Source organism: Lissotriton vulgaris, chromosome 7, assembly GCF_964263255.1.
Source record: "Lissotriton vulgaris chromosome 7, aLisVul1.2, whole genome shotgun sequence".
Classification (NCBI taxonomy): Eukaryota; Metazoa; Chordata; class Amphibia; order Caudata; family Salamandridae; genus Lissotriton; species Lissotriton vulgaris.
In genome coordinates this window covers 1,650,977,702-1,650,991,558 of record NC_141695.1, presented here as the reverse complement: position 1 = coordinate 1,650,991,558, position 13,857 = coordinate 1,650,977,702, and the positions used below count along the sequence as shown (strand labels likewise).

At 48.3% G+C, this 13,857-nt stretch overlaps 1 protein-coding gene across 1 annotated transcript in view; it reads left to right on the top strand.

The window, feature by feature from the left end:
- Positions 1 to 13,857, top strand: part of LOC147706209 (piezo-type mechanosensitive ion channel component 2-like) — a 612,835-nt gene that overhangs the window by 376,253 nt on the left and 222,725 nt on the right. The window contains exon 32 of the mRNA XM_086929599.1: positions 2,269 to 2,435. Within this exon, the coding sequence (XP_086785725.1) occupies positions 2,269 to 2,435 (167 nt within the window). The remainder of the gene's footprint in view (positions 1 to 2,268; positions 2,436 to 13,857) is intronic.

The following is a 13,857-nucleotide window of genomic DNA, read 5'->3' as shown; positions in this document are numbered from 1 at the left end:
ATGCCCACTTGAGGGCTCAAGTGAGGGTCATCTAAATCAGATTATTGATCACACTAATCATGAAACATACATCCACAGTTTCCCCACTTAAGGATGAGAATAATTACCAAATACAATGTTATCGGTAGAAATATTCACCTCATGCACTACATGTCCCATAATTCCCTGAATCAGGAATAGGAAATGATGTCACTGTTTGAATTCACCTTATTTATTCACTTAAAAAAATGTGTTGTGGTTCACCAACAGTCCCGTGAGCAAGGTCTGTGTACAGACCGAAACGCGTAGGGTTTTTTTTTTTTTTTTTTTAAACCTTTATTGTACCCTCTTACAGTTACACAGCACGTCGCCTACAACCCCGAGGGGCCGGCCGCTAAATGGAAAGAGATAGCAATGACAGCCTTGTGGAATTAAAGTCCATGTGGTGAAAAAGCCACTGTAATGAAAGGCTCGCCACCGAAATAAATGAAGGTCACTAGCACACGTTTCATACAAAGTAAATGAGGTTTTCGTTTTCCATTTTTTGAAGAAAAATAACAAAAAAAACAAAGGAACAGCGGGAAATCACAGTGCGATCATTGATAAATAACATTGCAGGATAGCTATAGGAAGATCCCCAGGACAGGATAAGGTGCCGTGTATTATCTAGGAACCAATGTGGAATGTGTAGAAACTACCACCCCCCCCACTTCCCACCCGAAGGTCCCTCTACCTCAACCGCTAACCCTCACTCCATCCCTCCCTCATGATCTGAGTCTAGCGGATCGTCTTCTGGCAGAGGATCGCAAATGTCGCCTCGGTACACATTCCATGGGGACCACACCTTATTCCACTTGCCCGGACAGGCCGGACTCAAGTACACTGCTCTTTCAGTTACCATTGTTCTGTCCATATTCATGCACCACTGTGACGTTGTTGGAAGGTCTGCCGCCCCCCAACGCTGCGCAATGTCCCACTTCGCTACCATCATTCCCAGTGTTACCCAGAGTCGACCACGCCGGGACAGATCTGTCGGTTCCCATATGTTGAGGAGACACCGCCTTGGCTCCGGGAGAACCGAGACCTCTAGCACCTGGGATACAGTTTGCAATATTTGTCGCCAATAATTTTGTATGCATGGGCATTCCCAAAACGTGTGAAAGAAGGTGCCCTCATCCCCGCAGCCACGCAAGCAAAATGGGTGTAGAGGTCCGTGGATGCGGTGTAGCAACGCGTAGGGTTTTTGTTGCTGGCTGCTGTTATTAAAATCAAAACTTTAACCGGAGATATTGTTTGTACATCACTTTACTACATACCTGAGAGTGCGCGAGGAAAAACGCCCTACAGGGCAAGGAAGCACGATATATATATATATATATATATATATATATATATATATATATATATATATATATATATATATATATATATATATATATATATATATATATATATCCATCCATCCATCCATCCATCCATCGCGGTTCCTTTTCTTCGACTCCTCAGCGCTGCTTTGGAAGGTACGTCACTTACACGGTTGAACCAGAAGGCCAAATATATTCACAAAGCTTCCAAAGGAAACAAATTAAGCCGCACACCAGTAGTCTTCTTTTAAAGGTTTAATTTATTCTTAAATCCATTGTTGTAACCAGCACAGGACCAAACCCACGGGTTCCGGTATCCTCGTATACCTTGTTCACGGTACAACAATGGATTTAAGTATAAATTAAACCTTTAAAAGAAGAATACTGTTGTGCAGCTTAATTTGTTTCCTTTGGAAGCTTTGTGAATATATATGTATATATATATATATATATATATATATATATATATATATATACTCTCATTCTCTCCTCCTTCTCTCTTCACAATAATAAGGGAACGGCAGTCCGAAGCCTTCAGATAATAGTGCTCTAATTGAAGTAGTGCTGAGGTGCTATTGAGATACTCAATAACACACACACACACACACACATAATGTGTATATAATTGTTCCCGTCTTCTTTAATTCGGAAGCAATTTCTTTGGTCCAAAATTTTGTTAATTTTCTCTGTTTCTGGTTCTTGCATTATTAAGCCCTCGTGAAATATAAATCTTTCTGTGTGTGTGTGTATATATGGCATATTTTATGACAAAAACTAGATACAAAGCATTTCAGTGCTCATGCCTGACTTTGTAAAGTCTTCTCCGGATACACCCTTCTCGTTGGTGAAAAAAGCCTGCAAAACATAGACTGACAGAAAGTACTCCATCCCTTTATAAATGTCTATTGTTCTCCTTCTCTGACAGATAGCCCAGTCCAAAGGATCATCAACATCATCAAGTTTACATGGGTGTTCCTCCAAGCATTGCTGGATGACACCACTGAAGCTCTCAACTCGCTCTGCAAAAAGAACTTGGACATAGCCATGGTTTTGAAAATTGAAAGGTGCATGTTAGGGCAGAATCTGAACAAGGTAAGCAGAAGCTTGAAACTGTAAAATGCCTATTCTATGCAGGCTGTTGAGTGGAATGAAGGGCGTGCATCAAACTGTGATGATAGATAGAAACTTGGAACACCCTGAAATATAATAGCAGATGAAATACAGGGGTGTGATAGATTCAGGTTATTGGTACAGTATGTATATGGAAACAATTACCTTTAGGATTCAGTAATGAACTATGACAATTGTTAATCAGATTATCACTCACAGGTTGAATAATGTTGTATAAGCACAAGGATTGATCATTTAGGAGCCCGCTATTTGGCAGAGCACTTGCTGTAAATTAATTTTGCATGCAAAGAGCCCTACAATATAATGCTCTCCATATATTATAAGTCCATCTTATAATACACTTTAAACATTATTCCTTGGTATTTTGTCTCAATAAATATGCCTAACATAGCTCTAAAAGTGGGAAACATCCTTTACCCTGCGTGCGTTACTCCACATGCCAATACCCCACATTTGTTACACCGCAAAATCTTTTACAACACAGGGCTTTACACCGCAAACTATTACAACGCATTCCCCAAAGTAATACCCCCCCCCATGGAGTTAAACTAATGAATTATGTTGTAATGGGGAATGAGTTGTAATGGATTGCATTGTAAAGCCCTGCGTTGTAAAAGATTTTGCGGTGTAAAAATTGTGGGGTAATGGCACGCGGAATAAAAGTGTGCAGGGTAATGTGTCCTATTCTTTAAATGTATACCATACTTTCATTGATACAGATTTGGTATTCGACAATTGAAGGAATTAATGTATGCCCTTTGCTAGAATCTCTTTATAACCATCATTTGGTGCCCCTATGCAGAAAGATTTTAAAGTCTTAAATATCTTTGTAGTGAAGTAAATTATTATGTGGTGTGGTTGTGGAACCTCACCACATAGGTATGTCACAGTCTTTATCAGGTCCAGTTAGGTTTCTTTAAGAAAACCCTTAGCTCAGTCCTGTGTTGCTGTGGCACAGAGCAGTCAGGCTTAATCAAAGGAACACGATTAAAGAATTTAGAAGCACTAAATCAACAAGTAAGTAGGAAACACTACACAATATAAATCTAACACTAAATTATAAAAATATAGTGTATTCATAACTTAAATTAGACACCAAAACGACAAACATGTTTAAGAACTGGAGAAATAATAAATAATAGTCACCTGGCTAGCAGGGTTACTTCGTTTAGCTTGGACTGGCTACACAACCGAGTTGGAGACAGTCACAGGGACAACTTAGCTCTAGTGAGACAGTTACCTGTCACTTTTCAGCAGTATTAGGGTTCTCATTGTCTTCCTCCTTTAACGCGGTCCACCCAGGAAGTGGTCCTGTTGCTTGAGATGCAGGATGCTGAGATGCTGAAGACAATGGGGATGCTGCAGAGAATCAGTGAGTATTTCTGGGGCCAGTCTGGTATCTAGGAGTAACAGTGGTCATCTCCTGCCTAGGGTCTTGGTCTCCAAGAGTATTGAGGGAGTCCAGTGCAAGTCCACTTGCTACTGTTCAACTTCCTCCCATTTCCAGTAGTACTCAGCACTTAATTGTAGGTGATTGTTTCCTAATTACCTGTTCTTTTGGTACTTATAAATACTTTACACTGGTTCTTTTGGTTAAGCATGACTGCTCCGTCCTACTGCTACAGAGGTTTGAGCTTTGGGTTTTCGCAAAGAAACCTAACTGGGCCTGCCTGATACAGATTGTGATATTATTACATGGTGAGGCTTCACAACTAGACCACATAATAATGCACTTTCCTACATTGGTGTTTCAGCAGTAGGATCCAGTACATGTGTTTAGCAGTATCACTCAGCTAATAGGTGAAGTAATTAAAAGTCCTAATATTGGCATGAGGCAAAAAAAAGAAATTAATTGGATACTTGTAATTGGGTCACTTATTAATTTTTCTAAACTACTTTTGACTTAAATTTGTGCACCTTTTTAAGAGTACGGAAACCATGGAATATACCCTAGACTCTCTGTGTTCCCTCACAATCAGTAAACTAAGTGCCCTGTGCAAAACAGGGGGAAAACTCTAGGCCTTTCCACTAAAAAAGGAGATTATGAGAAGGACCTTAAGGCCTGGGATGGTGCTTGAAAAGCCCAAACTTTCCTGGAAGAGGTGGTTACCCCAGACAGTGCAGGGTAAGAAGATGACCTATCTGAGTACAGTCACATAAATACTTCCCAGGACTGGAAGCAAAGCAAGTTCACCCAGCTCAAGTGCCTCAGAGATGGGCCTCCGACAAAGAGCACTTGAGAGTCAATTGGCACTCATAGCCCTGGAGGGAAACATATTCGCCTTCGGCTGAGGAACACCTAGCCTTGGAAGAGAGAAAGACCAACCGGGGTTTGGATCCCAGAAGTAATGGTGGCAGCACCAGAGAAGAAATACCAACCAAAGGGTCACAGGACCATCGACTTCTGAAAGGTATTGTGCCATTGTTTGTGGTTGGAGACGACATAGACAAATAGTTTGCTGCATAAGAGGGGGCTGTGAAGTTGAGAAAGTTGGCTACAGCACTGGGGATGGTTGTTGTGGGGCCTAATCCCAGTAGTAGGGAGAAATAGGCTGTTAAACTTAGAAGAAGATGTAGCAGAGTCCTATCCCCAAATGAAGGAATCCCTGATAGCAAAGTTTAGTCTTACCCCGGAGGAATACGGAAGGAAATTATGTGAGACCTACAAAGATGCACAGCAGTAAATACAGGGCCACCATCTTTTTCATTGACTTAGGGCTCCTGCTGTCCAAACGCCTAATCACTCCAAAGTGTAAATCGCCAACACCCCCATGATCACTGCATGGGAACAATCCATGAAAACATTGGCCCAGGTTCAGAGCACAGAGAAGATACGAGGAGCTTACGCAAGTACCAGTTGGGACGCTATCCTGGTCACACTCCAAGCTTCCCTGTTGCACACAGCCGAGTCCCCCAAGGGAGCTATAACTCCTATGGAGGCCACAGAATCTCCAGATACCCACCTATCACAAAGCGTATCGCCTACACCACACTGATTGCTTCCTTCCCCACCTCGTCTATTATTCGAAGTGATGTTGCATTGCGGATGGACATATGAATATAAAGTGGGAAGGTGTGGGCCTGTTTAAATGTTCTGGGGTTGTTGTTCTTCACCCTTCATTGGTTTAAATCAAATCTTATTGCTTATAGATGGCTGAATTGGCCTGATCAGTGTCAAACTTGCCTGTATAACGTTCTCCTTTGTTTGCCACATGGACTTCCATCCTCATGATTATTTTAGCTGGCGATATTCTGGAAGCATTGTATGTCACTGCCTGTATCTATTCCAAACTGGAACAGCTTTTGAACCATTTATGGTTGTGGTATACTTGTTGTAAAAATTGTAAATGCACACATAAATAGATGGAAAACAAAAAGATGCACAGCAGTAATAGGTGGACTTTGTCGACATTTCAGTAAAGACACTAGAAGGTTGGTTAAAGGGCAAACAAGTACTACCTATGATGGGCTATATAATTTAACTTTTAAAGAGCACATTCTAATTAAATGTTCAGAAATGCACAAGCATGTAGTGGACTTAAATCTGTTCTGCACCAGAGAGCTGGGTAGGATAGCTGATAAGTTGTGCATAAACGAGTATCCAAGAAGCCCACAGGGTGATACTACAAAAGGGGGTCTGGCCTCCCCAATAAGGGAAGGAGGGAGGTAAAGATAAAAATAAGTTCTCTAAAGGGCCCCAAAAGTCTGCCTAAGAAGGGGAGTCACGAGACCCATCCAAGGTGGGCAGTCATCAGGGAAAGAATTATGACCCGTCAAAGGCTGGCGTGTGCTATGACTGTCAGCAGCCAGAGCACAAGAGGGGAGAATCTGTTTGCATTAAGAAGCTCCCCGATGGGGCGTGGCTTGGGAGCCGATGCGGACAGCGGTGTGAGCGTTGCGCTCCGGCCCGGAAACCCGCACTTATCCTGATATTAAAGCCCCCTTGGACCCCCCGCCGACGCAGCGGGGCATGGGACATGCGTGGCCCTGCTAGCACACAGATCTGAGGCTGGACAGCGCAGTGATAATGTGATAACGGGCAGCAGCTGAGCCCGAGAGACCCGGAGTAGGCGTCCACAAAATGGCGGCGATGCGACACAAAGAGGAGCTGGGGATCACGGAAGACGGCGATCACGGCTGCCGACGGCGGGGGCAGCTGTCTGGCGTCCTGAGGTGACTAGGTCCTGTGGGGGACCCCCGAGCAAGCGAACCCCGGAGCGGTGTCTTCAAGGAAGGTGGTTCAGAGGAGACGGCCTGAACTTGTGGTTAGCGGCAATGGCGGCCAGGGTCTTCTGCTGAGGGGAGGACTGGAGATTACCCCGAATCGAGTTGCGCCCACAGTTGTATGGCAGGAGCATTCAGTGGAGGAGCCCAGGAGACAAGCGGAGAGGCACTGCCCGGACCGGCACTGGTGAGTGGACTGTAGCGCGATCCCGACCTGGGGGTCGCGGAGGTGGGCTCGGGGCTCCGGAGGTGCTGCTGTCTGCGAGCCGGGGCGGGGAGGGGTACGCCGAGTAGCAGCAAGGATCGGACATTGTCTGAGACGGAATCAGCGGTGATTCGGTCGGCGCCCCATCACACTGCACAGCGCGGGATTGAGCTCTGGGGGGGAGGGTGGGTTATGGACTGCTGACTCTGCGGGGCAGAAGTCACTGTGAAAGCGCCGATGGAGCACTGACTGGAGGCAGGCGCAAGTGCGAAGCGGTGGCGCATGAGGACTCGAGCTTCTGTTGGCTAGCTGGATTGGTAGCTACTTGGCCCCCCTCGAGAGCTGGGAGCAGGCGTTGGCTGATTGCCAGTATTGCCCAGAGTGCTGGATTGAGGAGGCAGTGGCGAGACATTGGGGGCACTGCTGCCCGAGGACTAGGGCGCGGTGCGGGACACATATGACGAGCTGAGGGTGGACGTATGCCGGGCAGGTAGCCGCAGGGCAGGAATCTCAGCTCCTTCAACGGGTGCCCATTCAGGGACAAGAGGATTGGGGCACCGCCTACGCAGGGGGCCGAGGAGAGGAGTGGCGTAGATGAGACCCCCCCCCATCTGCTCGGCTGCGATTACACGTGCTGAGAACTGGAGTGAACCCTCCCCGGGGGTAGCGCCTACTTGGTCCGTGGGAGGATGGACATGGCCTTGCAGCCTGACCGTTTGGAGGCCGGCCGGGGCCTGAGTGCTGGTCAGCAGTTATTCCGAGTCTAGGCACTTGTCTTAGGCCGTGTTGGAGAATACCAGAGGTTCTTCCTGGAAGCTGCTAGGCATACATCTGTTGTGAATGGACGGGGCAAGTGGGGCCGCCGACGCATTAGGTGACGATCCCAGTGTTCAGGAAGGAACCTCTTGGGACTCTGTCTCTGGCAAATTGGTTGACTGGGTGGGACTGTGACGCGGGGCCTGACATCTTGGTACAGTGCGCACTGAGGGCAAGACCGCGATTGGGCTGTGTTGAGGTGGCCTGCTGGGATTTCTAACGCATAAGTGGGATACGGGAGACCCCAGAAATGGGGAAAACTAAGGGGAAGAGAGATGGCGCGCAACACTCGGACACTGAACATAATAGCCAGAGTGAACAGTCGGCACAGGAGGCACCTCGCGACCCGGGACTGCAGCAACAACTGGAAAAAATCTTGGCGGCGATTGCGGACTCTCGAGCTGAGCTACAGCAGGATATTCAGGTTGCGACGGGCCTTGGCCTCTTAAGGGCGGATCACTCTAAATTAGTGGACAGGGTGAAACAGGTGGAAGGGGCGATTAAGGAAGTGGAACCTGCTCATAAAGCACTGCAAGTAACGATGACGCAAACTCTAGATAGACTGACAGCGCTGGAAAAGCGTGTTGAAGATGCCGAAGGGAGAAATCGACGGAACAACATCCGCATGGTGGGGCTACCGGAAAGAGCAGAAGGGCCGGATATGGTATGCTATCTGGAGGAATGGTTGAGGACAGTGGTGGCTCCGGAAGGGTTGACCTCCTTTTATACTCTGGAGCGAGCGCATCGAGTGTCGGGTAGGCCCCCACAGCAAGGGCGGCCCCCTCGGCCGGTGGTGGCGCGCCTACTGCACTTTCGTGACAGAGACCTGCTCCTCCAAAAAGCACGCACCAATGGCCCCTTCCATGTGGGAATAGCAAGGTCATTCTGTTCCCGGACTACACCTTTGAGACCCAGCGGCGCCGTCCCTCCTTTCTGGCAATCAAAAAAGAACTGAGGACGGAAGGTATTCAGTACTCTTTGCTCTTTTCAGCTAAATTAAGAATTATGTTGGACGGCAGAACTTGCTTTCATGACACCCCGGAAGAAGTGTGGGAGTGGCTGGAGGCCTACAGGGATGGGAAAGGCGGCATGGATCAAGGGTCTCAGGGAGCCTCGGAGGGCCAGACTCAGCGTAAATCACAGCGGCTCCGGCGCCGGAAGCGAGACCTGCGGAGGCCATCGCTCTCACAGACTGAACTGGAACGGCGGGAACCTTGCGCAGCGGTGTCTGCTTTATCGGACGACAAGGTGGCCCACTCTCAGAGAACTTCGGGTTCTTTTTTTTTTTTAATTTATTTTTATTGCAAATTCAAATAGCATCATCATCAACTTACACATGTATGCCTACAACCCTGAGGCCGGCTTGTAGTATGGATTAAATGTAAACAATGTGGAGATTTCGGAACCTCGTCCGGTTGTAGAGGTAGCATCAGTTATCAAGATGATCAAATATGTGGAGCGAATGAGTTCACGGTAAAAAATACAATTTGCTTTTTGTGTTTTTTGTTTTCATATTGAACGTAAACTAAAAGAAACTGCACACATGAATCAGCACGACAATAAGTTAGTCTTAGCGTGTTATCTAGCATCATAGTTGTCATGTGAGGGACCAGCTGTGCAAATCTCCCAAGACCCCATCCCGCCCGCATCTCCCCCCGTCCAATCCCACTGCTACACGACCAGCCCCGTTCCCTCCATGCAAATAGCCCACAATTGGCCTCAGCCCCTATTTAGTGCTATTCTTCATCATCAGTACCTTCAAGATCCTCTTCCGTCAACGGCTCACAAATATCCCCCCTATAGGAATTCCACGGTTGCCAGACCCCATTCTATTTGCGCGGGTTATCTCTTACTTTGTAGACTGCTCTTTCTGTCAACATAAGCATGTCCATGTTTCTGATCCACTGTGCCAGTGTGGGGAGGTCTGCCGATCCCCATTTCTGTGCGATATCTCGTTTGGCTGTGACAAGCCCTATCGTGGTCCACACCCTTTCATAGAAGGTAAGATCTGTAGGCCCCCACACATTTAATAAACATACCCGCGGGTCCAGTGTGAGTGAGGTGTGGAGTGTCTGTGCAATGGTACGTAAAACCCGCTGCCAAAACCTAACAACACATGGGCATTCCCACAGCGTGTATATAAACGTGCCCTCTGCCCCGCAGCCCCTGAGACAATATGGGTGGTCCGCTCTTTGCAGTTTGTGTAGTGTCGTTCGGGTGTAATAAATTCTATGTAAAATTGTTAACTGCACCAAACGGAATTTGGACGATATACCCGCCTCACGTGGAGACGCCATGGCTGCGTTCCATTCGGACTCGTCTAGATCTCCGACATCAGTCATCCACTTGTCTTTTAGCTTCTCTAGGGGGTCAGGTAAATTATTGATTAATTTGCGATATGTCAGTGAGGTTGCACCGTCCTGTATGAAATCTGTGAGCAGACGGTCCTCCAACGGGGAGGATTCCGGTGGGGACGTGTCTGGTGGGATTGCTGCCTGTCGGGCATGTCTGATCTGTATGTATCTGTACAGCTCGTTATCCCCCAATTCATACTGATCCTGAAGGGTTGCGAACAAAACCACTCCCTCTCTAGTCCACATGTCTCCCACAGTTGATATCCCAATGTTGTCCCATTGGGTAAAGCCCTTAGTGCGTCGTAGATGTCCCAGTGCCTTGGTGTCCCACAAAGGTGTAAGTTTTGTGATGGTCCCCTCCCAATGTAACTTCGCTTGTGCCTTGTACCACAGTTGAACGGTGTGTTTAGTGGGCCCTATGAGTTTTGCCGCAGTGCCTCGATGATATAGTGGTGCCAGCAAACTGTTCGTACCCAGTTGTGTCCTGTCTGCTTTAAATGCTGGATCGTCCTGCGGGGCGTGCACCCACTGATTAAGAATCTTGAGTTGGGCCGCCCAATAATACAATTGCATATTGGGCAGTGCAATGCCTCCATCGTACCAGCTCCTATTTAGCTTTGTGTGCGAAATCCGAGCTGGCCGGTTTCCCCAGAGCAGACTCGTGATCTGTGCCGTTATTCTTTGTAGGAAGCTGTCCGGTATCAAGCGTGGGGCGTTCTCAAGAACGTATAAAAAGCGCGGCAGGGCCATCATTTTAAATAATGCTGCCCTGCCCAGCAATGTCAGTGGGAGTTCTTTCCAGTGTTGCACATCGTTACGGAGTCGGAGCAAGGGAGGCTGCAGGTTGAGCCGCGCGAACTCCGCCTCATCACGAGTGATATGGATTCCCAGATATTTAAAGGAAGAGGGAGCTATCTCCAGCGGACAGGAATCTGGCAGTGGCGGGAGCGGTCCCCTAAGCTCAAAAAGTATCGATTTTGCCCAATTGATGGTATAACCTGATACTCGCCCATGTGAATTACAAAGCGCTAGGAGGTTGGGAAGGCGGTCTTCTAGGTCAGTAAGGTATATTAACATATCGTCCGCGTAAAGAGACACTCTGTCTTCCCACTGTGGGTGCCATTGGATCCCCTTCAGGAGCTGCGTAGTACGGATAGTGACTGCTAGCGGTTCCAGAACCAGAGCAAAGAGGAGGGGCGAGAGTGGGCATCCCTGTCGTGTGCCACGTCCCAAACGTATGGCTCGAGAAATGTGGCCATTAGCTACTACCCTGGCCATGGGATCTTTATAAAGCATCCGTATCCAGGAAATAAATACTGGACCAAAGCCCATACGTGTGAGCACCGCGAAGAGGTAGTTCCACTCCACCAAGTCGAACGCCATCTTGGCGTCTAATGATAGGATCGCTGCCGGTTCCTGCAACATTGAGAGTCTCGCCACAACTCTGTGTACCCTGCGAAGGTTTAGGGCCGTGCTTCGATGCGGCATGAAACCGGATTGATCCGGGTGAATCAGTTGACTTAAGCACGACATAAGTCTGTTTGCCAGCACTTTAGCTATTATTTTGGCCTCCGGGTTCAGGAGGGAAATAGGCCTATACGATTTACAGTCGCTGGGCGGTTTACCCGGTTTCGGGATAGCAACGATAGTCGCCATCCGTTGATCCGGTGGCAATGTTCCCTTCAACCTACTCTCCTCATACATCTGAAGAAGGGGCGTACTTAGTGATTCAGACATAATTTTAAACCACTCAATGGGCACCCCATTGGGGCCCAGAGCCTTACCCGAATGAAGGGAGTTAATGGCCAATTGAATTTCATCGATAGTCAAGGGGGCATCGATATCCTTCGCTGCCTCGTCCGTCAATTTTGGCGGAGGCACACATTCAAGGACGTTCAGGGACTCATCTTCTGTCACCACTGTCGTTGGAGTGTACACGTCATGAAAGTGATCAGCCAGGACTTCTACTATGTCACCCGGTTGGGTGTGGACAATGCCACATGAGTCTGTAATTTGTAATATGTTCCTACCCCCCCCCTTGTTTCTTATCCAGCCACGCCAGGAGTTTGCTAGCTTTGTCCCCTATATCATAGACCCTGTGTTTAGTCGCGGCGATATCCGCCAACGTCACACGTCTCAAGTGGTCGTTGAGGCGGCGCTGGTGTATCAGTAGGTCATGAAGTGTGTCCTCCGATGGGTCCGCCATATGGGCAGTGTTGGCCCTCTCAAGGCCCAACTCCAAGTCCAGTGCTTCCTTCCCGTGTGTTTTCTTGTGGTTCGTTATTATTGCGATAGCCTGACCCCTGAACACAGCTTTGTAGGCTTCCCACAGTATGGAGGGAGAGTCCACCGAGGACTGGTTCTCCTCAAAGTAAAGCCGGGTAACTTTCTTCAGATCTTTACTTATCTGCGGAGCTTTAAGATACCCTGGAAAAATCGGATACACCCTCTTGCGTTTGGTACCTGCGCTAGTGACGGTCAGAGTGACCGGCGAGTGGTCCGAGACGCCTCTCGGCTGTATCTTTGCCTCGCATATGTTAAGGAGACCGTTACCCAGTGTGAAGAAGTAATCTATCCTTGAAAGACTATTGTGGGTTGCTGAGTAATAGGAGTATTGTTGCTGGTCTGGGTGCAGTGTACGCCACACATCCACTAGACTATGTGCGTCCAAAAAGGTCTGCAACCTGCTGGGGCCATCTGTATGTGTTAGTGCGGGGAATTGGTCGAGGGTGTCCGTGAGTGTCATATTGAAATCCCCACCTATAAGCAAATCCCCTTCAGGGAGATCCAGCAGGAATTTGCCGAGGTCCCCTAGAGCTACTGATTGTAATGCCGGCGGAATATATACGGAGACCACATTTAACAGTTTACCCTCCCACTGGCCATGCACCGCCGCGAAGCGGCCTTGATCATCTACTATTGTGGATTTCACTATGTATTGGGAGGATTTTCTTAGCAAAATACCTGTGCCACGTGACCCTGAGGTAAACTCCGCGTGTGCTATCATACGGTATCCCCTCCTATCCAGAGCCCGTGTGGCCGCCCCCAACAAGTGTGTCTCCTGCAGAAGAACTAGGGCGGGTCCCTGTCTCTTAATGCCCTGCAATACCAGGCCCCTCTTGATCTTGTCTCCTAGGCCCCTAACGTTCCACGTCATGACGTGCAACGGGGCCGGTGTGGTGTGGTTATCTATCCTAGCCATAGGTATGACTGGTGGGCAGTCGTGAGGCCTTCTTGCCATGAGTGAGATAGTGTACGCCCTTCGTCAACTGGCTGTTCCCACGACGTATGATGCTTCCAAAATACTGAAACCTACTAAGAAACATGTGTGTGTGCATAACAAAAACTCGCAGGACCAAGTGGTCCTGAATTGTAAACAGTCCTGAACCCCTACCCACCCCCCTCCCTGCCCCCCTGCTACACGGACTCCAAACTGCCCGCCCCCCCAACTGAGCAGAGTGCATATCCCATCCCCAAAACAGTGTACTTGCGCGTTGGGGTGAGGGACTCTCCGCTGCCGGCAGTCTCTCATTCACACCCTCGGAGGTCCATCACCCAGTGTCCAATGGCGGGAAGTGCGTGTACAGAACTATATGTCTAAGAAAGCACACAAGTCTGGAGGTTACTGGTCCTCATTGTCCTCTTGGCCACCATCTGCTCCCAAGGATTCGCTGCTCTCTGGGCCCCCTCCCGAAGCCTGGGAGTCCGGATGTTGTCCCGTATTTCGGCCCTTCTTGGGTCGGTTGGTTCGCCGCGGGTGTTGTCCCGGTCTCCATCCCTCCAG